The sequence below is a fragment of the Hemicordylus capensis genome, chromosome 1, assembly GCF_027244095.1.
Source record: "Hemicordylus capensis ecotype Gifberg chromosome 1, rHemCap1.1.pri, whole genome shotgun sequence".
NCBI classification, from domain to species: domain Eukaryota; kingdom Metazoa; phylum Chordata; class Lepidosauria; order Squamata; family Cordylidae; genus Hemicordylus; species Hemicordylus capensis.
Window position 1 is genome coordinate 141,623,464 of NC_069657.1, and position 26,184 is coordinate 141,649,647.

Consider the following 26,184-nt stretch of genomic DNA (forward strand, 5'->3'; position numbering starts at 1 on the left):
CAGACGGTGTAGTGTGTTTGATGTGGTGGCTCCAGAATAGACTAGGGCTGAAACCATTTGCCTTGGTTCATGTTGGGGAAGGTTTCAGGAGTGCCCCAAAAATGGTCCCATGTTTGCAATTTTCATTTTCAGGTTGTTTCACATTCAATAAAATTGCTCTTTTCAATGCCATTTCTTGTCAGTGCCATTGCCCTCACAGTTGTTGGCCCCACTTGTTCACACTGCTTGATTTAACACAGTGGGGCTTACTTCTGAGTAAACATGCATAGGATTGTGCTGTTAGCATTTTCAGGATCATTTTTCTCTATATTAAATGTGGAGGAAGGGGCGCTAAAACCAGACTTTGTCTAGAGTGCCAAAAGCCCCTGAGCCGGCCCCGGTGGTGACCTATACAATGAGTCATATGAGCCATGCTTTGCATGCAGAAGCTTCCAAGTTCAATTGCTGGCATAAGTGAGGAGAGCTAGTCTTGTGGTAGCAAGCATGAATTGTCCCCTTAGCTAAGCAGGGTCCACCCTGGTTGCATACGAATGGGAGACTAGAAGTGTGAACAATGTAAGATATTCCCCTCAGGGGATGGAGCCACTCTGGGAAGAGTATCTAGGTTCCAAGTTCCCTCCCTGGCATCTCCAAGATAGGGCTGAGAGAGATTCCTGCCTGCAACCTTGGAGAAGTCTCTGCCAGTCTGTGAAGACAATACTGAGCTAGATAGACCAATGGTCTGACTCAGTATATGGCAGCTTCCTATGTTCCATATATTCCTTTTTTAGATTGTGATCCCTTTGGGGACAAGGAGCCATATAATCTCTCTCTCTCTCTCTCTCTCTCTCTCTCTCTCTCTCTCTCTCTCTCTCTCTCTCTCTCTGTAAACCACTTCGGGAACTTTTGTTGAAAAGCCATATATAAATATTTGTCGTATTCATATCTCTAGGTAGAGCTGGGAAAGACTGTCTAAACCCTGGAAAACTCCTGCCAGTCTGTGTAGACAATAATGAGCTAGATGAACAAAGAGTCTGACTCAATATAAGGTTGCTTATAAGACCATATGACTCACCATCAGGGTGGCCCTTCTATGAGGCAAGCAAGCATATCAGTGAGGCAGCAAGACACTCTCCTACCCTCTGCTTTTTTAAAAAAGAGAGAAAGAAGGGGAGGAGGGTGCATGGGGGTGGGAGGAGACAGCATTTGGCATCCTGCCTCAGGCGCACAGAAGTCTTGAACCTCAACTAATCGCCATAGCCAATTGGACTAAATAGCAGTGGGGAAATGAGGCTGACAACAATGAAGGCAAAGAGAGTGAGAGTGAGAGGAGGATTCTCCCTTCCCCAGTAATTTGTCTGGCTGTCTTAATTTTAAGGCAAATATTTGTTGCAGCCCTATTCAGGAATGAGAAACAAATGCACATCTAGGGAAAGTGACTCTGCCAACACATTCTAAGGGTGATTTCACATGTGAGGCTTCAATGGTCTTTTGAGCCTGTCTCTCGTTCATTTGAACATACAATTACTGCTAAATGCTAGAAAGCAGAAGAAAGGCATTTGTAATGCAAATGAGCAGAGTGTTGGTTTCATACTCTCATCACACACTCATTTAAACAAGAGTTACTTTCAGCCTCACATGTGCACGTGGGAGACAATACAGATGAAAGCTAATAGGTAACTGTTGAAAACCAAGCTAGAGAGGACAATTGGAAGGGTGAGCATCAGGCTACAGCCTGGTATGAAGCTAATCAACAGCAACATGAAACTGAGGGGAAGAAGTTGGTGAATTTGCTCGAAAAAGACAGCCAAAGGTAGAGAGAAGGAGTCAAGGTCCACCCTACCCCATATGCCCCCAAACATTATTTACTGCTTGTAGCTGTCCTCAAGCTAGTTCAAGATCTATACCAATCAGTCAAGGAGGTGGCACTTTCCAGATCCCATAGCATTTTCAAATGTGAACATTTGTATTTCATTAAAGAAGTAGGACCTTTTCCACAAATGACTTTGCTTTCCCTTACCTCTCCCTGCCAGCCTGACAACGGAACCTTTTTTATTTCTCTCCGATGCTGAATTTGTGCCACTGCACCCATACAATGAGTATTACCATAGATGTCTTAGTAATTTTTTCAGCTGACTAGTTTTAGAAGAAGTTCGCCTTGGCTGTTTCACAAACCCGAAACTGGGCTATTTCACACTTCTTTCTCAATGTTTTCTTCTCCTCCTTTGCAATTTTGTAAATTCAGTGGCTGACATTATATTCAGGGCTCCATCCACAGAATCAGTGTTGCAGCATCACAAGGAGTCTGGTGCTTTACAGCACTGAACCAGATCTGTAAGGGCTGTGCATCCCGCACTCCCCACTCCTGCCAGATAATGGGTTCCACTGTGAAACTGCTCTTACTATGAGGATATTTCTCCTAATGTAACTTTCTCTACATCCTTTCTAAAGTGTGGCACCTTCTTGTCTACATCCTTCTTAAATTGTGGTTCCCAGAACTGGACACAATACTCCGGATGAGGTCTGACTAATGCAGAATAAAGTGGAATTGTTACTTCTTGTGTCTTGGAAATTGTGGTTATATTAAGGCAGCTTAAATTAGGCTTTTTTGCAGCTGCATCACATGGCTGACTCATGTTCAGCTTGCGATTGACTACAATTCTGAGATCCTTTTCAAAATGTACTGATGCCGAGCTTGGTATCCCCCATCCCATACCTGTGCGTTTGAATTTTATTTTATTTTTGCCTAAATGCAGAAATTTGCATTTTTCTCTGTTGAATTTTCATTGTGTTTGTTTCAGCCCAGTTTTCTGTTCTGTGAAGGTCATTTGGAGTGTTATTTCTGCCTTCTGAGGTGTTGGCTATTCCACCCAGTTTTGTATCATCTGTAGATGTGATGAGGATTCCCCCCACCCCTTCATCTGTCATTGATAACAAGACCCAGCTCTGCAAAACCCTGGTCAAAATCTCCAGGGCTGTCCTTAGAGAGTCCTGGTAGAGTGCGGGGTCAAGGGCAAATCCGCCAGTGCGGGGGCCCCCTTCCAGTTAATTCTAATGGGGGTTAAAAGAGTGGGGCCCAGGGCAGTCACCCTGCTTGCCATGCCCTAAGGACAGCCCTGAAAATTTCCCTCTAGTTTGATGAGGAGCCACTGAGGAGTATTCTTTGAGTAGAGTTTTCTAGCCAATTGTTAATCCACCTGATGACATTATCATTTAGCCTGCATCTGATGGATTTGTTGACCAAAATACCATGAAGAATTATGTCAGGTGTTTTGTGAAATCAAGCGAAATTACATGCACAGCACCCTCACAATGCCCAAAGTTAATAATCTGATTAAAAATAAGAGGGAGAGAAGATAGCTTGGCAGGATTTATTCTTGATAAATCCATACTACATTCTACTAATCATGTTGCTATCAAGATGCTTGTGTTGTACCTGAGCAGACAGGGGTGAAGCTATAGTTGAGCGAATGGGTTCAAACCTGGGCCACCCAGCTCCTGAGGGTCCTCCAGCTCCACCCTCCCTATTTTCTTCATTATCTCCCTCACTCTGAGGGGCCGTCAGGGAGAGGGGTGAACACAGGCCCCCTCTCCCCTAGCTATGCCCCTATGAGCAGGTCAGGTGTGGCAGTAAGCACACTGTGGGAGCAGGAGAGGCAAAGTCAAAGAAGCAAGACGTTAGGAGCCAGAGATCAGTCCATTAGGGGCAGGTGAGGCAAAGTCAAAACAGGCAAAGGTCAGAAGCCAAAGATCAGTATGTTAGAAGTAGGCAGGTTCAAGTCCAAAACGTCAGAAGCCAGGGAAATCAAAAACATGAGACAGAAGAGCACCAATCCACAACAAAATTGGTTCAGCAAATAGCAGTGGCAAGTTGAGGCCTTAAAAACTGAACTAGCACTGCAGCCCCACCTGAGCTGGAATGTCTCAAAGGGGCTGTGCCCTATTTCTTAAGTGCTGGCTGTGGCATAGCTGGTGGCTGCTGCTGGGGACTGGGGTGCTTCTGGTTCATCCTTTGACTTGGAGGACATAGGCAAGGGTGTGTAGGGGGGTCAGCAGTTGCTGGCATTTCCATTGGTGAGGGTGAAGGCCCCTCAAAGCTTGCTTCAACTTGTGAGTCCTCTCGGTCAGAGTCAGGCCCAGGGGTCACAACCACTTCACCTTGAGAGCCCGTGATGTCCAGCTCAGGGGTCATGACCCCTTCATCCTGTGACTCCCCCATGTCAGACTCAGGGTTCATGACAGCTTGTACATTGATGACTTTGTAATCTGTTCTAGATCATGCCTGATATCAAAGTCAGACTGATCAGACTGCAGTTTCCCCTATTTTGAAGATTGAGACCTTAGTTCATCTGCAGTCTTGTAGCACCTCATCCATTATCCAGGATTTCTCAAAGATTATGTGCAGAGCTAACAGTATATCAATAAGTTCCATTGATTCCCTAGATTGCAATCCATCCAGTCCTGAAGACATTTAAGGAAGTTAAGAGTTTCCTGACTAACTTATTTTCAATCTTGAATTGCAATCCTGACTAGAATTGGGACAAATATGCCACAAGTATTTTTGAATGATTCTCATTGCGAATATATGAGGAGGGAAATTCCAAGAATATTCTGCTGGACTTCCAATTATTCTTAGAATGTTCTCTGAATAATTCTCATGCTGTGGCTTCATTTGCAAATGAAAAGTTAATCTGCACCTTTTTGCAAATCAGTTACCAGCAATTACCACACGGCCATCTTCAGTGCAGTCGGAAAAGAACCCATGCCTAATTCTCTTTCTCAGCCACTAAACTAACCAGGCGACCTTGTGCCAATCCCTGGTCAGATTAATCAAAAATCAAATTGATAATTTAAAAATATATATTCTTTCTTCCATACCTTAAAACAAACTGTCTTTTTCAAAGAAGGCATGGCTCTACCTTCCCTGCTGAGTGATATGAATTCCTGGTGCTAAATTGGTAACTGCTGGTAATATTCAGCTTCCATTCATATGTTAAAAAAAACAGATTTAAGCTTTCACAGAACAATCTTTGGGCCCTGAAGCAAAAGGATTTTATGAATTCGAATGTTGGCCATCTTTGAATATCCGTGGTTGAAAATTTACTGATGCCGTTTTATTCTTTTAATGGTTTTTTCCTGCTTCAGGTGCAGAATATTTGGGGGAAATTGAATTGTAGAATATTATTTTCCAAGAATATTCTTGGAAAATATTCACCATTCATGTTGCTTCACCATTCGGACCCTTCACCATTCATGTTGCTTTTGTGAGATTGTATGTCGTTTCCTCTTGAGAGAAGACAGAGACAAAATAGGAGTTGAGCACGTCCGTCTTTCCATCATCACCCAACTTCATTTCACTATCTTTACAGAGCAGCAGGTCTACCATTTCCTTTCTCTTTTCCAAACACCAGAAAAAGCCCCTTTTGTTGTTCTTAGCATGCCTTGCCAATTTCAGCTCACTCTGAGCTTTACCTTTCCTGACCCTACAAGTCCGAGTCTCCTTGTCTGTATTTCTCCTGCCCTTTCTGTACTGATCTGACCTTTCTTCCATTTCTTAAATATGTCCTTTTTATATTTTTAGATCATCACTAAGATTTTTGTGCAGTCGCATAAGCTTTTTAAGATTTTCCTTTCCTTTCCATGGGAACTATTTGTGACTGTGCCTTTAGTAAGCCCCTTTTCAGGAATCCCCATCCATCTTAGGCTCTTCTTCCCATTAGCTGGTCTAGCCATGGAATCCTACATCCATCTCAGTAACACTTGCTTCCTATGAAGTGTGCTTACAGTTGCTGCATAAGGTGCTGCTATTGCATGCTTGACCATTGCAACTGTTCTTTTTATGTTAGAAGGTGACAAGGCTGACGGATAAAGGAAAGATCCACACAAGCAGCAGAGCCACGAGGCACTGCATTTCTGGAATGGTTGCACGCTGACATCACAGACTTACCATAGAGAAGCCATATGGCACACACAGCTTGGAGTCGGTCCGTGCTGCAGTGGCAGAGCCAGATGGTGGCCCAGCATGGACCTTGATCAGACTGTGGCAGGCTGCCTGAGTGCAGGCTCAGTGTTGGCATGGAGATTCCTTTTCCACTGAGTGCTTATCCTGCCCCCTTTTCAATGAGAGAGATGAAATGCCAATGCTCTTGCTTCCACGGCAGCAGAGGAAGGTGCTGACAAGCCCCACAGGTTGCTTGTCTTCTCAAAATGGGTAGTAACAACTGATTCCATGAAACACCGATGTGTGGTACAACACATGAGAATATAGGTTTAAATCAGGCCTGCACAAGATAAGGCTCGGGCCTCGGATCTGGCACTTGGGGACCTTTTTTTGCTGACACCCAGGTAGAAATATCCTGCAGCAACAGCAGGAGCCATGAAGAACTCTTGGCTTGTCCAACTGATGCGCAGCAACAGCTCAATGCAGTTGGGCCACTTGAGACCAGATGAGCGGCATGGGGCAATGATGGACCAATGAGAAAGTGAGCCAGTTGCTGCTGCAGCATCAGGCAGGCACAGGCAGAGTGCACCCCAGGGAGGCAGAGGGTTGCTCCTTCCCATCACTTCCCTCTTCTCCGAGGTGGACCCATCTCCTCTTCTCTCTGGAAACTGCCTTACAACACCATCCTATGCATGTTTACTTGGAAATATATCCCACAGTCTACCCAGTAAGACTTACTCCCAAGTAAACATACCTAAGATCACAGCCTGAAAGCAACAGTGATTTAGGGGGAGGAGACAACTGGCATTCACTCCAGGCGCCCTACTAATTGAGGAAGAACAGGCCCTGTTTCACAGCCATTATCCTTGGTTAAAATTATCCGTCCCTTGATGGGTGGGAACAAGATCCACAAGTACTAATCATTGCTTTCATTAATATTGTTAATTAACTGAAATATAATCATTAATGCACTGAAAACTGACTTCAACCCCCACACACCAAGTCATGGTTGGTTCCGACCCATTTGAGTTGTGCACCCCTGGTTCAAAGGTGCAGTGTTTAGCTCAAACAAGACAACGAGCCCATTCTCATGATTGGAGAATGGGCTTGGACAGGGCAAGGGGAGGAAGCAGTTAAAAACTTACTTCCCCTGCAGACGATCCTGTCCATGTTGCTGGGCGGCCGGATTGTCCACCCAGTTGATTGCCAGCTTCTGCCAGTAGTAGGGAGGCAGCAGTGAGGTTTGGGGGCCAGGAGGCCCCAGAGCTTCCAGAATGCACTGTGCGAGTGCACAGTGCATTATGGGGAGCATCCCGACACCGGTCAGGAGGCTACTTGTATGTAGGTGCTGCATGAAGCTGTGTGGCACCAACACCCGAGCATTTATAGCCCAACCTTTTGAGTGCCCTCACACCCAAAACCTGGGCAAAGTGGTGGGCTCTCTATGCAGGCTTTTTGCTATGCCATTGGGAGCTGCACGGCTCCCAGCGCTATACACACACACACACACACACACACACACACACACACACACACACACAAACCCGGGCTGTGCTTCCTTAGCCCAGTTTTCAGTGCACGTGTGTATAGCTTCAATAAGTAATACATTCTGGCTTACACAGGCCTGGTTCACACAGTGGTTCAAATCTAGGTTTAATGTGGGTTCCTGGCATTAGTGTGTTTGTATGAACACACACCATGGAGGCAATCAGATTCATCTTCGACCATAAACCACCTTGGCATGGGTTCACACAATCACACTAATGTTGGTAACCCACATTAAACCTAGATTCAATTGAATATGTGAAACAGGCAACAGACTCAGACTACTGGGTTATCTACCCTGACTCACAGCAGCTCTCCAGCCCCTCAGATAAAGGTCTTTTCCAATCCAGTTACCTCAGATTCTTAAACTGAAGATGCCAGGAATTGACCTGGAAACTTCTGTCACAAGGCATCAGAGTCAGCAACAATATCCAGGGATCAAGATGCTGTGCTTGGCCCCCACTGTGCATGGGCACCCTCCCACTGTGGCACATGAGCACATGCATACCTTGGTGCCTGGTCATCCAGTACAGGTAAAAGAGCAGCAGATGGCCACTCCCATTTTACCTTTCTGGGTAGCCAAGCACTATGCAAGACATGGGAGGAAGGGAAGTGATCAGATGCTCCTCCTCCAACACCGCACAAGGGTGGCAATGCTGAAAGAGAAATGTCTGCTGCCATTGATGACCACTGCATGTCTAGTCAGCCTCCCCACTGGGCCCTGACTTACCAGGTGACACTGGGCAGTGGCCGCAGTGGACGTTTCTCTCAATAGTGGAGCCATTTTAAATGTCCCATGTCTCACCTGGTACCATCACAGAAGAGCATTCGCTGCTGCCACTACCCACCATCCAGGTGCAGCACAGATTAATAAACAAACAAGAAGCTATGGTCCCTCCCCAATCAGATTCCTGTAATGTATCGACATAATTTGTTTGCATTGTTATCAGCACTTGAAGCGATGACACGACATAAGGGGCACTGAGAGACTATTGGGGCAATCTGTGGGGAAATACTGGCAACTAGCCTGAGATGAGAGTGTGAGAGAAGAGAGTGTGAAGACAGAAAGGGCCATCAAATAGAGTAGAAAGGTGCTGGAAGCATGGCCTGGTGCACATGATTCTGGCAAAAGGGAGAACACCAAAACAGCCTCCTGTAAGGCTCGAGGGACTGTGTCAGTGGGATCCAACTAACTCTCTGCACCACCAAAGCAGCTTACAAGCAGAGGAAACTGCCTTGCCCTGCAGAGGAGCCCTGTGGACATCTGGCAAGTGTACTGAAGCCTTCCATAATCAGGTGACCTGATCAGGTGATCAGTCCAACGTGATCAGGTGACCCAAAGAGCCAATAGATGCCCATGTGGCCCTATAATACCACTGACTCTAGCCTGACTCCTCAAGAGCTGCCTGGAAGTACTGCATTGGGCTAGTAAACTGCCCACTTTTCACCAAGCATTCTAGCTAAACTGTGACCTCCTTCTCAAGCCGCCTCCTGACCTCCCCAAAGCCAGCACTCAGTTGAATACTGGCTAAGCCACAAGCAAGCTTGCTAATTCCAAAGCCCTTTAAATTCCACTAGCACGGCTTGTGAAAGTGGAGAGGCTCTGTGGTTACTAAGGAGTGTGTTCTTGCATGCCTGGCGCTACTCCCATTGGGAATGATGGGGGTAGCAGAAGAAGTGTGAAGGCACAGTCACCTTCCCACCTATGCAAACTACTCCAGGAGGGTTTAAAGAGGCTTGGAAGCAGTGAGTTTGTCTGTTGTTTTTGCCTGTTGTTTAAACAGTGGTACTGAGCCTCTGTAACTATGGGAATGGCCCCCCAGATGTTATCATTAACAGCTCCTCATGATGAGTTCTCCACACTCTGGAGTCAACGTGCAAGAACAGCTTCCATGGGGATCATCAGCAACAGCAGCACTACCAGCAGATACAGCCAGCAGCTGCTGGAGACATTCAACACCACGATGTTAAATCACACAATCCAGCCTCTCTCGGTGTATTCCCATGTGTGAGGCTTAAATTGCTTTTAAATCTCTCTTGCACTGTTTAGACTTTGCTAACATCTCATTGTTCAGACAAAGGAGAATGTGAACATAAGAACAGCCCTGCTGGATCAGGCCCAAGGCCCATCTAGTCCAGCATCCTGTTTCACACAGTGGCCCACCAGATGCCACTGGAAGCCACAGGCAAGAGTTGAGGGCATGCCCTCCCCTCCTGCTGTTACTCCCCTGCAACTGGTACTCAGAGGCATCCTGCCTTTGAGGCTGGAGGTGGCTTATAGCCAGAGGCGTATCTAGGGGAAATAGCGCCTAGGGCAAGCAATGAAATTGCGTCCCCTGTCCAAACATCTGACACCCATCTTTCAGATAATTTTACCATAATATCAGCCCAAAAATACAAGTCAAGCTCGTCAATCTTTTAATATTTCAAAAACTATTTAGCAGTGGACGTAGCCAGACTAAAAAAATGCTAGAAAACTACAAATTTCACTATGCTTGGGCTCATGAAATACCCAAATACTATGTGGAGGTATACTTGGAAAACTAAACAGAAGTGCCTGTCTAATTCTCTACTATGCATTGTAGCATCACTATTACATAAGTTTTAAAAATAAATGGAGAATTAGGCTTTTCCCAGATACTCTGAAAATAATTAAAGGATATGCAGAGTAAACTGTGTCACTGCTTGGAATATATTCTAGTATTTCAGAAAGACAGTTAAAATGAGATAAAGAGAGCAAGAAACTCCCAGTGGGCTTTAATACTAAGGATTTCACACTGATTAAATGACAAACTCACCATTAATAGCCATATTATTAAGACTCACTTATCACAAGAAGCAAAGTAAGAGCAAATGAATACAATCTTAGCTCATAAGCTTCAGCTCAGTATTCACAAGCCCAGATGTACATACTGCCAATCTGAATATGTGTACAGTGACTTGTATTATATTAATTTTTTTAAAAAAATTACCTGTAGTCCCTTCGTGGGGTTTCCTAAAGGCCATGGGGGGATCTGCAAAGGTTTCCCTTCCCCCCTCTGGCCTCTAGGGCCTCACAGGGACCATCTGAGCATGTATTTTTTTTTTTTGAAAAAAATGGCAGCTGAAAACAAAATGGCCACCGCATATGCTCAAATGGCCTCTGCAAGGCCTGGCATGGCCTAGGGCCTCACAGAGGCCATTTAAGCATGTGCAGTGGGCCATTTTGTTTTCGGTGGCCATTTTTTTAAAAAAAAATTTTAAAAATGGTGCCCCCTTCAAGTGGTGCCCGGGGCACGTGCCCTGCCTGCCCTACCCTAGATACGCCCCTGCCTATAGCCCTTCGACTAGAAGCCGTTGATAGACCTCTCCTCCATGAATTTGGAGCCATCCAGGTTGGTAAAGCCTCTTAAAGCCATCCAGACTGTTGGCTGTCACCACATCTTGTTGTGAGGAGAGGTATGTTTAATGGAGAGGTAGGTTTAAAGTTTAAGGAGAAGTATGTTTAATGTGAATGCACAGGCTGGCTATTGTAAGTGTTAATATTCACATTACAAATGACTCAAAGCAAGAGCCACTTGGGGGGCTAAACCAGATGTGACAGACCTCTGGCGATTTTGTTGGGCCCTAAGCCTCATTCATGTTACCTACAGCTCAGGCATGGAGTATTCATCACAGAGAGCTTGTTTTCAGTAGCGTTCCCCTGACAAACATGTCCATACTACTCCTGGTCTCTCAACCAATGAGAACCAAATATGCAGGAGCCAAACAGATGGTAGGGCCAAGTCTTCATTTGCCTTAGCAAAGCCACCCCCTCATCACCGTTACTGCTACTTGGGAATCTGAATACAGCTTCTGGTCTGTTTCAAAAGACAACCATGTGTTTTAAAGCCCAGATCAGTTGCTGGCATATTGGCACATGTACATTTCGTTTTACTGCAGTATTCCAAACACTCATTTCTCTTCAGCATACACTGAGATTATTCACACATGAGCCTAGCCTGGCCAGGGCAGCCCAGCCTTGGCTAAGCTGCACATTTGAAGCACTAGGATTGAGCCCTATCCGGGCACTGCCCCCACACCAAACCCAGGTTTTTAACCTGCTGTTTAGCTGGGCGGGGGAAGCCATTTAACCCAGCGATTGTCTGGGTGATTGCTGCCGGGTTAAATGCCCCCCCACACACACACCTGCTGCCATTTCTGGCAGCAGGCCACTGCACCCATAGCACGGGGCACCCTGGGATGTGGGAGGGTGAAGTCATAAGAACATAAGAAATGTAAGAACAGCCCTGCTGGATCAGGCCCAAGGCCCATCCAGTCCAGCATCATGTTTCACACAGTGGCTCACCAGATGCCACTAGAAGCCACAGGCAGGAGTTGAGGGCATGCACTCTCTTTTGTTGTTGCCCCCTGCAAATGGTATTTAGCAGCTTGCTTCTGAAGCCGGAGGTGTCCTATTATAGCCCTCCAACTAGTAGCCGATGATAGACCATCAAGTTATCCAAACCGCTCTTAAAGCCTTCCAGGTTGTTGGCTATCACCACATCTTGTGGCAGAGAATTCCACAAGTTGATTATGCGTTGTGTGAAAAATTACCTCTGTTTGTTGGTCCTAGATTTCCTGGCAATCAATTTCATGAGATGACCCCTGGTTCTAGTGTTATGTGAGAGAGAGAAGAATTTCTCTCTATCCACTTTCTCCACACCATGCATGATTTTATAGACATTTATAGACCTCTATCATGTCTCCCCTCAGTTGCCTTTTTTCTAAACTAAAAAGCCCCAGGTGTTGTAGATTTGCCTCATAAGAAAGGTGCTCTAGGCCCCTGATCATCTTGGTTGCCCTCTTCTGCATTTTTTCCAGTTCTACAATGTCCTTCTTTAGATGTGGTGACCAGAATTGTACGTACTACACAGTACTCTAGGTGTGGCTGTACCATCGTTTTGTATAAGGGCATTATAATGTTACCAGTTTTATTTTCAATCCCCTTCCTAATGATCCCTAGCATGGAATTGGCCTTTTTCACAGCTGGTGCACATTGAGTTGACACTTTCAACAAGCTGTCCACCACGACCCCAAGATCCCTCTCTTGGTCAGTCACCGACAGCTCAGATCCCATCAGCGTATACTTGAAGTTGGGGTTTTTCATTCCCAGGTCCTCTCGCTCCCAGGTCCTGCTGTGTTTGTGTTGTTGCATCACTGCTCATGTGGCCGCGCAGTGGGGCGGACTGGAGGGCGGCCACTGCTCATCTGCCAGGGAAGGCAAGTGAGTTCCTGCCTTCCTTGTTTCCCTTTGCAGCGGCCGCTGAGATTTTTTCACACCATGCTTCAGCTCTCGGAGTATGCCACAAGCGAAGCCACTTCGAATAAGAATTGCGACATTACAGAAGGCAACTTCCTATTTACATCTTAAAAGCTTGTATCTCAAAAGCTTGACTGGCAGCCACTCTCACTTTATCCCGAACAAGCCACTGAAATACAGGGTTTTTTTAAACCCCAGACATAAAATGGGCTAAGCTTAAACTCGGAAGGAACAATCTGCATTGATTGTGAAGTGCTCCCAAATATTTTGCAGGGATTTCGGTGAGAATCTGGCCGAAGTGTGAAAGCACACACTCCCTTCCAGGGGGAGATTCCAAGTAAAAGCACCATGCGAAAAAGCTCCTGGAGGCTGTGTGAAAGAGCTCACTATAGTTTCATAGAACACACTGCACGTACATGCAAAAAAAAGGTTCAGACCCTCACATAAGATCCCAATCAGTCCAGTTTGAGTCTCAGATTTGAAACCCTGAATTTGTTTTCAAAATATGCTTAGAAATTGAGATCTTTCCACCTCAAGCAGAAGTAATGGGAGTAGAACCTTCTTCTCTGCAGTGTGGCCTTGCACAGAAGCTGTTCCATTTGACAGATCTGCTGCAGTTTCCATGTTCACAGTAGATTTGGGTCCTGGTTTAGGGCAAGCTACACATTGCAAGTGGCCCTCATCACCTGTGGTTTCAATAACCATGGTTTTGTTAATTCGTGGACAGGTCTTAGAGACTTGGTTTCCTTTTCCGTGGTATAAAAATAGGCTAAAAATTACCTATTTATGGTTTTGAGTAGCCGGAAATGACCTCCAATGTCATTTCTGGCCACCATTTTCCAGTGCATTTTGTGGCTCTTAAAAAAAAAAATTCCCATGATTGTTCATGAAAAATCAGAGGAATTGGGGGCTTGGGGGGTGCATTGCTAGAGAGCTGGAGAGCAAAGTACAGTACTTTATTTCTCTTATTTCTGCCCCTCCCCACTTTTTTAGCCCTTTATGTATGTGTAGAAACTTAACCCCTGGATTCCCATAGGGATAAGTTTTCATTATTCACGGTTTCCGTATTCGCACCTATAGGCTAGAATGGAACTCCCACAAATAACGAGGGCCACCTGTATAGACAAATGCACGCAATGCATGCACACACACACACACACACACACACACAATTTTTTCCCCCAGAATGAAAAGCAGCCTTGGGAAGTTGTTGTTTTGAGCAGAGGAATGGGGTGAATTGTGATCACCCTTTTCCTCACTGACTTTTTCAGGCTGTTCCACCCTCACCTCAGATTCTACTTTTATGTTTACATCTGGAAATCTGGCAGGGCAGTGATTTTGAGGAATAAAAAAGCTGGAGGGAAATCTTAAGCATCCCTCCCTCTGTCACTCTTCTGCTTGAAATGGCAGCCCCCAAGGCTGCTTTTCTTTTCTTTTGTCTTTTCTTAAGTCAGGGCTTCATTAAAACATATCTACTACTGCTACTATGTATATTTATATACCGTTTTCCAACCAAAGTTTTCAAAGTGGTTTAAACAGAAAAATAATCATAAATAAAATGGTTCCCTGTCCCCAAAATGCCCACAATCTTAAAAACAATAACATAAGGTAGAGACCAGGAAGCAACAGCCACCAGAGTCTGGAGTTATGCTGTGCTGGGGTTGGACAGGGCCAGTTGATCTTCCCATGTTAAATATAAGAGAAACACCACTTGAGAAAGGTGCCTCTTCGCTCAGTTAGCAGGAGATTGCAAACATATAATTGCACATTTTATATGTACTTTGCCTCTCAAAGGTTCAAGACAAAGCCTGTACTTCATCTGTTCCTACATAATTATACAGGGAGGCCCAGAGCAATTGCAATCAAGAAAGAGACTCCTAAGATAAGACATAAAAGAGGCCTATATTGAAAGAAAATTGTCTCTTTGGGGCTTGGAATTAAGATCCACACAGGATATAGATTCTGTGTAACACATACACACACACACACACACACACGAAGACAATATCCATCCAGTCTCTCTAACATGAATTATCTGAAACTTCATTGTTGGCTTCTCAGAAGCAAGTGGTATATTCACTCCATGGAATTCATGAGATGTTAGTACAAGCTTTACAGTCACCCCTTCAATCTCTAGGAGGAGAAGAAAACATTCTCTCCACAGAACCGCTAATAAAATTTTGATTTCCTTTTTTAAATACTAGGTAATGGACATTTATCAAAAATGAAAATATTTTCATTTTTAGTAACAATATGCTAATATAATACAATAAAGCAGTTTTGGACACCACAACAAAAATGAATTCTGAGGGAGGGAGGGAGAAGGAAGGAAGGAAATCCAGTATTATAACATATTTTAAGAACATGGGACATTATTAGGCAAAACACTTAATGAGATTCAAAATGGATAACACACTTTTGGAAGATGAAAAACATCATCTGTGCATCTGTGTTGTTATTAGAAACCAGGCAGGCATCTGATGGCTTCCCTCCACGGCACTGACTGAAATCTCCATTGAAATCTCTGGGAGCTTCCTGATGGACCTGCAGGCTTTTCCTTCTACAGCTGGTGCCCCTTCCATGGCATGACTACCCTTTTCTCTTTCTCACACAAGGCATACCAAGACTCCCTCTTTCTCTGTCCATCTGTCTGCTCTTCCCTGAAGCTAAGAAGACGCCTCTCTTGTCATCTACCCAAGGTCCGGTCCGATGATACTCACGGATGCTCCTCCCAAGAAGGGGATCTCTCCAGACACAAAGAATGAGGTATATACACTGGTCAAGGTGCTGAGAATGATCCCAAAGCTAATGTGTATGAAGCCAGTCATGATCTGGATGGTCTGTGGGAACAATTAGGGGAATAATACTCGGCACTTGATGGATTAGTTCTCTCTCTCTCTCTCTCTCTCACACACACACACACACACACACAACATACCCTTTCGTGACTATGCTGGCTTGTGGCTTCAAAGGGTTGGCACCAAGGAATCTGCTGACTGATTTGCATGTTTTGATTCTATGATCACTATTAATTCCCACAGCATCATTCCATGTAGGAAGTGCTTTCTTAATTTTCATTGATTTCATATTTCAGAAGAACTTCATGTTCTAAATGCTTCCCACATGTTCATAAGAAAAACTACTGTCATCTGTTAGCTGAATGAAATCTGACATTTACAAATCTGCTCTAATTAACACTTTTGTATTATTCAAATGCTAGCAGATAGCACAGGGCACCCAATAAAATCTACATCAAACTGGGCCAAACTGATCCAGATAAACCTGTGAGCAGAGAAGAGTGGGATTGAAGGGGACATCATCTCAGCAAACACTGTTTTCTGTTGGATTGTCCTGATTTGTTTAAACCCACTAGCAGACAATTACTTGACTGAGTTGACTTCTGGTTAACCTAGCAGCCACTCTGTCCAGTCATATTCTGGGAGGAATAGGCCTGCAGAACTCGTGATCTACCAAGTTAAACCCTGCCCACCAAAAATGACACATGCAGCCAACGAGGAAGCTCTATAAATATATAGAGCTGACATTCAGAACAAGGAAGCACTGGTGTAGCAAGAGGAGCACACTCACAGCACTTCCAGACTAACTGCACCAGTCCACCAGGGAAGGGGCAGTTTTTAATGACTGCCCCTTCCCCAGGAAGTGCTCTGTGCCACCCAAAAATATGTCCCCCAAGGGCTATGCAGTCTTCAGGGATGTGTTTTTGGGTGGCACAGAGGGCTTCTTGGGGAAAGGGAGGATGTCAAAAATTGCCCCCTCCCTAGTGTACTGGTGCAGTTAGTCTGGAAGTGCTCTTAGTGTCCTCCTCTCACTTCACTAGTGCTTCCTTGCTCTGAATGTCAGCCCTTATTTTTGCTACCTGCCTGGGTGGTTATGAAGCAAAAACAGGGTGTTTACGAAGCCCTAGGCTGGAAACAATGCATGGCTGTTGGTCTGTTCCCAGTTGGATCACAAGCTGTGTAGGTTTGTCATAGAATGATTTACTGGGGAGGGAGTATATATATACACACTCCACCTCTACACAGACTGCGTCCTGGAACATCCTAAATGGCTTGCTCTGGATTTGGATGGGGGGGTGGTACATGTAAATGGACTGTTAAAATCCAATTTTCAACTTCAGTTGGTATTGATTATGCAAATATTAATCCTCAGTGGGGTAGCCTAAAACTAGTCAGTATCTGGTCCAGATACTGGCTGACATTGAGACTAAGTCTCGATTACGTCTGGCTCTTTCTCAGCAGCCATATTAAGACGTTATCTTGTCTGAATATGGCTACATGCATTCAGGTGTATTCAAAAGCACATGTACATGTTTTTTGTGCATAACTATAAATGCTTTCATTTAAAAAGCAAACCTGGATACCAGTCCCTTGAATGCATAGTACAGATAGGAAGAGTACTGCTGTACATCCATTCAGTTTAACATAATAGTTGTACTTGTGTACAGAACTGTATGCAGTGGCCAACATGATGCACAGTTCAGACATCTCTGTTAGAACTTGCAGTGCTGCTGATGCAGACTGGAAGCAGCTCTACCACAATTTTCCCCATTTGCACATTCTCTACAGTGTTCCCTACCACCAGTTCTCTATGGGGGCGTCCAGATCTGCAGCAGTAGCACAAGTTCTAACAGAGATGTTAGAACTGTATGCCATGTTGACCACTGTGAACAGGGCTAGTGCTGCCAGATCACTTTTTCAGGGTTAAGGGACACTATTGGGTTTTACACGGAGGCAACTGATGTAGGCAGTTGCCTAGGAAAACTTACGCCACACCCAACAGCTAGTTAGGCCACAACTTCACTGCTGGTTGATTAGGCCCCATTTGGTAGAGTATCTGTTTGTCTGGCTCAGCAAGGAGAATCTGCCATCTTAAGACCACCACACACAGCTGGAATGGCTCTGGGGCAATTACCTTTCCTTGACTGTGCTTTGTATCTTTGCTTTAAGAAAAACCTGGCATTGGCTACCCCCTTTTAATTTTATTTTAGATCCAGTGGGGGGGGGGGGGATTGTGTGGCTGACATCCAGCGCAGCATTATGTGTCTGTAATGTTGTGCTGTGAGGCTGCTGAGCCCTTCAGAGGCAATGTTGGGGTTGCACAAAAACAGTCGGTTATGCAAGCAGCATTTCTGAAGCTTTCCTCATTGCCTGAATGGGGAAATCTGCAGACGTGCTGCTTGTGCAGCTGCCTATTTTATGCAGCCCTGACACTAACTTGGACCCCACAGTGCAGCATGCATAATGCTGACTGTTTCCCTAATTTTAATCTCAATGTAATATTCTTTTCAAAGCATTTGTCCTTTCATGATGTTGCACGGACTGTGAGACTGAGGAAGAGAAAAACAGACACAGCATATGAGTTGCGCTGGTGCCAGCTTCTGGAAGCAGATGGCCAGGAAGTAGAGAAATTCCATCCTTTTCAGCCAGGTGCAACTTAGGACAGTAACTTAAGGCAGCGGAACAACGTGCTGACAGCAATTCCTCTGGCACAAGGCCTTTTTGCAGGGGCTGGAAGTGCTCTGACAGCATTTCTGCTCCTTCGCAGTCCTATATGCCAGTTAGGGCCTGTGCGGTCTGTGCAGCAGGAAGGGAATCAGTGCAGCCAGTCTGGGAAATCCCAGAACAACAGCACACCTATTTTTAGCAGGTACCAAAAAAAGGCCCTGCATCTGCATGGGAGATTTCCATGCCTCCTTGGCAGCACTACAGCACGGAATGAACCATGAGATTTTCTTCGACAGATGCTCACTTAGTCTGCAGAGCATGCAAATTATATGTAGTTCTAAATGGTCATCAACCTATGTTCCTACCTGAATCTTAAAGGCCCTGCCATACATCTGTATAATACAAAACCTTCTTTGTGGCATGTAACTACACGATATTGTACACCACTGTGTGCACTCCAGCCTTTAAAATACATCATATCTGGCAGGTCCACTTAGCAATGTGGTTATCAGGAGTGGGCCTAATTTTACCTCTTTCTCTGCATTATTTACTTCTGTCCCTTTTTAAAAAAAAATTCCAAAGCTCTTTGGAGATGGGTGGAGGGATGCTGTTGCTCTCAGTTATCTCACTTATTGCAAAAGCAGTGCAAGAATGCTTTAACTTTGCCAATAATGTGTGGAAGCCTAGACAGGGGACCATTCTGGGATCAGGGGGAGGGCTTCTTTTGAGCCAGGGGCAGTCTAGGAATCTGTTTTCAAAGCGAGGTCTGAGCCCTGTCTGGAGCATCTGAAATGGAGCATCTTATGAGAGGATAATACCCCTGGCCATGTGCAGAGTAGTGTGAAGTATTCACAACCCACATGCCCCACCCTCCCCACATCTGGGATTTGTGGTCAGGGCTTCCAAACAGCCTTCTCCAGGGCTGTACAACTTGGGCCCTTCTGCAGATGTTGGTCTACAAAGTCCATCATTCCTGATTACTAGCTACTTTTGTTGTTGTTACTGTGGCTGGGGATGATGGGAGTTGTAGTCCAACAACAGCTGGAGGGCCAAGGTTGTGCAGCCCTGGTCTAGTCCCACCACTGCCTGAACTTATGGATGGCCCTGCTGGTTCAAAGCAAGGGTCCATCTAGTTCAAGCATTCTGTCCTAATAGCAGTCAGCCAGATGTCTCTGGGAAGCTCACAAGCAAGGCATGAAGATGATGACACTCCCCTACCCCACTTATTGTTTGATCCCAGTAACTGGTATTCAGAGGTGTAGTGCCTCTGAACATGCAAGTTCTGTTTCGCAACCGTAGCTAGCAGCCATTGAAACAACAGATTCTCTCTTTTGAACCATGCTCACAGACTTTCTTTGACCGTGTTCTGCTGATTTTAATATACTATATTCCTATAACTCTCAGCTTCCCGAGGAACAGAAGTGGTGATGCTCATTCCTCTTAAATTCATGCTTAAGTCTGTGCCCCACCTGCTCAGAGATAAGGTACCAAGCATTCCAAAGGCAGGGGTTTGTAGCATCATTTCCCACCTTCCTTGCTGCCTGCAGAGTAACTGCACTGTAGGAATATTTAGTGCACGCGCGCGCTCACACACACACACACGCACACACACACATCTGGCAGGTCAGAACCATCCTGAGAATGAACTGCCTTCAAAAAAGGACTCTAACCAAATGGGCCATAAATTCCCACTAATTTGAGACAGGAGAGGCATAATAGATTCCCACATTTGTCCAAGGGAACATTATGATTATGCATTCAGGCAGCTTCTCCTTTCTCCTCCCTGCCTCCCCCTCTCTCTCCCTCTCCCTCCCCGTTTTCTCTTACACAGAGAGAAACACAAAGACGCTTAATGCTGCTCCCCTAAATTAGGGGCTACAATCTGTTGCCGTTTCAGGTGACTCCATCCCCTCCCCTCCTATCCCGTCCTCCTCCCCATCCAAGACAGCTCCCTCCCCAGCGTGCTCCCCCACCCCCATCCACAGTTCTGTCACTCACCCCCAGCACTCGGTTCTTCCCTTTAGGGATGGTTTCCACGGTGTACATCACGGTCCTTCTCCCCAGTCGGAAGGTCCCCATTCCCTGCATGGGATTAGCTGGTGTGTTTGCTCCCAGGCCTACAGGGTCCCTAGCAACTGAACACTCCACTGCATCAGCCCCACAGGCTGAGCATAGATGACAGCTTGTTTGGCCTGGCTGCTCAGCTCCAGCACTCTTGGAGGGAAAGGACGGGCTTATTGGCTTCTGTCAGTGATGATGTCACACAGAGAGATGCAGCAGAAGATGCAGAACTCGGGAAAGCATGTGAGAGGGGTATTCATCCCCCGCTCATAGGTGAAGCCTGCTTCTAACACAACTGCCTCCTCAGCAAGCAGAAGGGCAGAGGCACTTGTGTGTGTTCTGCATGCAGGGAAAGGCTTGATTAACAAGCAGAAGGTTGCTGGTTTGAATCCCTGCTGGTGTGTTTCCCAGACTATGGGAAACACCTATATCGGGCAACAGCAATATAGGAAGGTGCTGAAAGGTATCATCTCATACTGCACGGGAGATGGCAATGGTACACCCTTCCTGTATTCTACCAAAGAAAACCACAGGGCTCTGTGGGCACCAGGAGTCGAAATCGACTTGACAGCACACTTTACCTTTAATACAATCTAGGCAAAGCTGTAGAAATCCCTGTGACAGAACAGGCCATAATTACAGGTCTTAAATATGGGTATTTCATGAAGAAATAGAAACAAAATGTGTCAAGGAAGTAGCCCCAAGACTTCCTGCAACACAGTAGCTGCATCCACACATTATGTTTGATGCATACACAGACTGTGTACTGTGCACACAGGATTGTTGATCTGCATATGTGAAAATGTTTACGTGTGATATTGAATGCACATCCCATAGAACAGTGATCTGTTGGCTACAGTGTTGAGGGGTCCAGACCCTGAATTGATTGTTTAAATGAATGCATATAATGGACAGTCATTCACATGAACCTGTGTGCACATGTTCAAGATGCCTGTATATGTATACCATCTAATGTGAATAGCTCTAGCGTGCAAAGAAAACCCTGCCTGGATTGTCTCCATGGCAATGCAAGTTCATCTTGAAATATCATATTATGTTGTGCAGTTCAAAAGTATTGTAGCTGTAATCCTGACCCTGCCTTGCCCTACAGGGTGTAGTGGCTGTAGGTTTTGCAGTGACTTTGCATATCAACAGTTCCTTGATCTTCTGAATAAGCCAGCCAACCCACATCACACAAAAAAGAGAGGAGGAGACATGAACGTGTCCAAAAAACAAGTCTGATGAAAAACAAAAGCAAATGTGATCGAAATCAAAAGCCAAAAGCAGATGAAAATTGGGTTACACCTTTGCGAAAAAACCCAGGTGGAATTTTTTTTAAAAAAATCATTTCATGGGAAGATAATTTCATGAACGGGATGGAAAGGGGCTGTAAAAATCAACAAATCATTTCACCGTGATTTGAACCATGCACACCACACCATGTTGCAATGCATAAAAGACAGGGCAAACCTCCTACAATGGAAAAATACAGCTACTTTCCTGCAACGCATATACAAAGTTATAGGGCTACAACGCATCAATAAAATCTGAAACTAGGCATCGGAAATATGAACGGCACCCTGCTGACAGTGCAGCAGCTGTGATGTCGCAACACGGGCAATACGGTGGGTCACTTAGCAGCCACATTTTGAAACTGTTGCAGCATGTAATTTGGGAAATGCCCTGGAAAATGTTTTCAATGTCCCACCATTATAAGCCCTAAACTTCCTATTGCTTATAAAATCAAAACCATTTGTCTGATCTGACTGGCCATCACCACACATTCACTAGGTGACACAAGACACCTCCCCTGCAAAGACGGTGAAAGATCCACTGGAAAATGGCTTAGAGAGAGCAGTTTAAAGTTTTTCTCTTTTGAATGAATTTAAGGGGTTGGCAACATGTTTGCGGACCGAGGAAATGCTATTTAAATGATTTTGTAGTCCATTTGCATAGTTTCAGCCTTTAGACTGAATGCCAGAAAAGTGCCTTTTGTATCTCCCCCTGGGACCCCATTCAGGGGCGGAGGCACCATTGGGCCAACTGGTTCAAAGAACCCAGGCCGGTGACTAATCAGGAGCCGTGAGAGCGGCCCCGACACGCCCCCCGCGTCTGACGTCAGACGCGGGGGTGGCAGTTTAGCTCCCGAGCGAGGGCCACGTGGCCCCTTTGGGAACTAAACAGTTCTCTCCCCTGCAAAGGCAGGGAAGTGTCGGTCCTGGCTGCATGATGCAAACGCAGGGCCAGCCTAACTAGCTCCTGATGGGGGCCGCGCAGGGAAGAGCCCCGCAGGGAAGAGCAGGGAAGAGCCGCTTCTGAGCTGTGCTGCAAAAGCAGCACCAGCCTTCTTCTAACTGCCGAAGGGGCCGCGCAGCCCCTTCAGCAGTTACAACTGAGTTGACTCCCGAGAGTCCTGTTCAAGGCTCTGTTTGGGAGCCAGGCCACGCCCCCCACATCTGACGTCAGGCGCAGGGGGTGGGGCTATCGGGGCACCCGCCACGGCTGCACACGGGCCGCCGGCGGGCTAGCTACGCCCCTGACCCCATTGATTATTTTACAATTGATAATCAAAGTTGATAATCAAAGTTCTAAGAGGCAGAAAAATGCATTTAGTGCTAACAGAGTCTGTGCAGTAGCAAATTTGAGGTTCCCGTGTCCACAGTAGGGATGTTCACGGATCAAGTTTTTCTATTCGATTTGAACTTGAATCAGATCACCCCCAATTTGTTTTGAGTCCGAATCTGGTCGGCTAGCACAGGGATGCTTTGTTTTCTCCACAAATCTCCTGAAACAAGTAGATTTGGGTACAAATCATTTTGTACCCACATCAATTCACACAGACAGCAGGCACAGGAAGTGATTCTTTCAGCAGTAGGAGGAAGGGGGTGGAAAAAATTCTCTTCTCTTTCCTTCAGTCAGGAAAGCAGGAACAAAAAGCAGAGAATCCACTCCAGGCAGCAGGCAGGCAAGACAAAGCAAAGCTCCTCTGGTGCTCTCTCTTTCTCTCTTCTCCCATGAGCCAGAAAAGCAGAATGGTGGCTGCCTGTCTCCTTAAATATATTTGAAAAGCCCTCCTTCATACTCCACCCCCCACCCTTGTCCCTTCTTTGACCCTTCCCCTAGCCAATGTGGGGTCAGTCACTTCTGGCAACACAAGATTTGAATGGAAAGAAGCCAATCTGGAACCAGGGGGGAATCATTGCACACTGTAAGTCACCAATCTGAAGCTTAGGAGGGTCGGGTTTTAAAGAAAATTTCCTGACACAAAATGGAGACAGCAAGAGATCGCCACAAAATGGAGGTCCAAATCTACAATTTTTTCAGGTCCGAAATCTGGGCGATTTGTTTTGGACCCGAATCTGGCCAGCTAGCACAGGGTGATTTGTTTTGTCCACAAATTGTTTTGTACCCAAAACAGGTAGATTTGGGTACAAATGGTTTTTTACTCAAATCGATTCGCACATCCCTAGTCTACAGTGCTTCCCACAATAAACATGGCAGCTAACTTCCTGCTATGACCTTGCTGCACACTGCAGCGCTCCTGCATGCTGTTCCCGCTTGCCACTTCATTCTGCTGCCTCACTGCCTCAACCCTGCTGCCGCTCTCCCGCCCACTTCTCGTCCTGGCCCTGGCCAGCTGGCATTCCCTGCTGGGTGCCCTAGCCTCCACCCCCAGTGCGAAGGCCATCCAAGCCCTGGGGTTGGGGCAGCTGGCAGGGAACTTTCCTGCCTGCCTCTCTGTTCTGGTGTGCGCCCCTCGCTTATTCAGGCATGCACCTCACCCCAGCCCTGGCAAGCTGGCATTCCCTGCCAGCTGCCCCAGCCTCATCCCCCGGGGCTCCGATGGCCTCGGCACATGTGTGAAGGCCATCTGAGCCCTGGGGGTGGGGCAGCTGGCAGGGAACACCAGTTTGCCCAGATGAGGAGCCCACCAGAATGGCTGAGGGTTGTGTGTCTCTGTGTCTGTGCATGTGCGCGCATGCATAGGTGGATTATGGGACAGGCAGTGGAGGCGGCTGCCTACAGTGGCAAATATCTCCCAGCAGCATTTTTTAAAGGAAATATTATATATACATTTTTAATGTGTGTGTGTGTGGGGGGGTTCACTTGACAGCACAGCACGGGTGCCTGCCATGTGGGATGCAAAGGAGAAATGGGTGGCAAAGAGGGCAGGCAGGCAACGAGGCAGCGACAGACAATTAAGTGGCGAGGACGGTGACAGGCCCTACCTCAAGCTCGCCTACTTCCCAAATGAGAGAGCTTGCCCTGTTTCGGGCCTTAATTAATGTTTAATTAAACTCCCTCCCCTTGCCACTGGGGCGGCAATCTTTGGTTGCCTATGGGCAGCAAAGAGCTTAATCCGCCCCTCTGTGTGCGCGCCTGTGTGTGTCTGTGTGTGCCTGTGCTTTTGTGTGTGCCTCTATGTCTGTCTCTGTGTGCGTTTCTGTCTCTGTGTGCACCTGTGTCTGTGAATGGCTATGTCACTTGTGTACAACTTTTACACTATTTTGCTGATAACACCTTCCTGCAGGAAATTAAATCAAGCGGGAGAATTGTGAGAAATTTCTGGGAAGATAATCTGTCGTTTTGGACACAGTTGTTAAAGCATTTGTATTTGCATTTGTGTGTGTGTGACTTTCTCTTAGTTGAAGGTTTTACAAAGCTTTTGGTTTGCCTTGATCAGAGATGCATCAGGCAAAAATTCATCAGGGGCCTCTTTAGGAAGTGATTAGGGAAACTGCATCTGTTAAATGTCTGCCTGGATGCATCCCTTCCTAGTCTAATGTCCAACTGAAAGACCAAGTCAAAGTGTGGGTGCATGGAGCCTCATTTCTAAAGCCAACAACATATACCAGACTGCAGTTTTTATAGCTTATATGGTGCGGAGGTTAAGATGGTCAACTTAATTTGCAGTATCCTTTCTTTTTAGAGCAAGAGTGAAAATGTAAAATAGCTAACTCTTATTTTAAACCAAAGGTTTTTGGATTACTGAATTTGCTTTTTAGATTGTGAGCCCTTTGGGGACAAGGAACAATCGTATTTATTTATTCTTTATTTTTCTATATAAACCGCTTTGGAAACTTTGTTGAAAAGTGGTATATAAGTAGTAGTAGTAGTATCTACTCTGCACATTCTTCTTTAACCATTTGAAGTGGCTGAACATTCATGTGGCTGAACATTCTACCCACCACACTTTGGGACAGCCCTCTTTTCCCGAAGGTCTTCTCACGTGGTTACTCTCTGTGGCTTTCCATTTTGGTTACTTGCTTGTATGAACATAAATGCAGTCCCCTTCTGAAATCAGAAAGTTTTCTGTTTCCCTACCATAGAGAAATGACTGGACAGGCTGTTCCCCCCCAAAGAAGTCTGGGTCTCTCATTTCGTTGTTTACAATGACTCTACAGATATCCAAAGAGCACTACAGTTTCAATTAGTGACAATCTGTAACCATCACAAGCATTATCTGCAATGGCTGCTGGTGAGCAAAACAATGCCATGTTGCTGATTGGCTGGCATTGCTGTGCATGTGGAAATCAGCCCTGGCAATGTTGCACAACAGTGCAGTTATGCAACTATTTAAAACAGTGTGTCCGCACCTGTACAGTGCAATTTACATTGTTGCTCTTGCATAACACCACCAGGGCTGGCTTCCACATGCACAGTAGTGCTGGCCAATCAGCAATGCTGACATTGCCTTGAGCATCCTGTTGTCCAATATATTTTAAGCAGCAGCCAAAAGCCAGGCAAAAACCCTACACAAAAGGATGAATATTTGAACAGAAGACTGAACTATAACTCAACTAGCCTACCTCAGAATGACAGCACACATTGATCATGCAGTAATCACATGTATTGAGAATGGAAATACCTACAGTTAGAGAATTTTATTTTATTTATTGTTTCATTTATAT

General features: G+C 45.7%; 1 protein-coding gene across 1 annotated transcript in view; it reads right to left on the minus strand.

The window, feature by feature from the left end:
* LOC128349154 (membrane-spanning 4-domains subfamily A member 12-like) overlaps positions 1 to 20,450 on the minus strand; it is a 28,385-nt gene extending 7,935 nt beyond the window's left edge. The window contains exons 1-2 of the mRNA XM_053305131.1: positions 20,210 to 20,450; positions 15,467 to 15,586 (exon numbers count right to left, since the gene is read on the minus strand). Coding sequence (XP_053161106.1) covers positions 15,467 to 15,586; positions 20,210 to 20,299 — 210 coding nt within the window. The 5' untranslated portion in view covers positions 20,300 to 20,450. The remainder of the gene's footprint in view (positions 1 to 15,466; positions 15,587 to 20,209) is intronic.
* Positions 20,451 to 26,184: the final 5,734 nt, after the last annotated feature.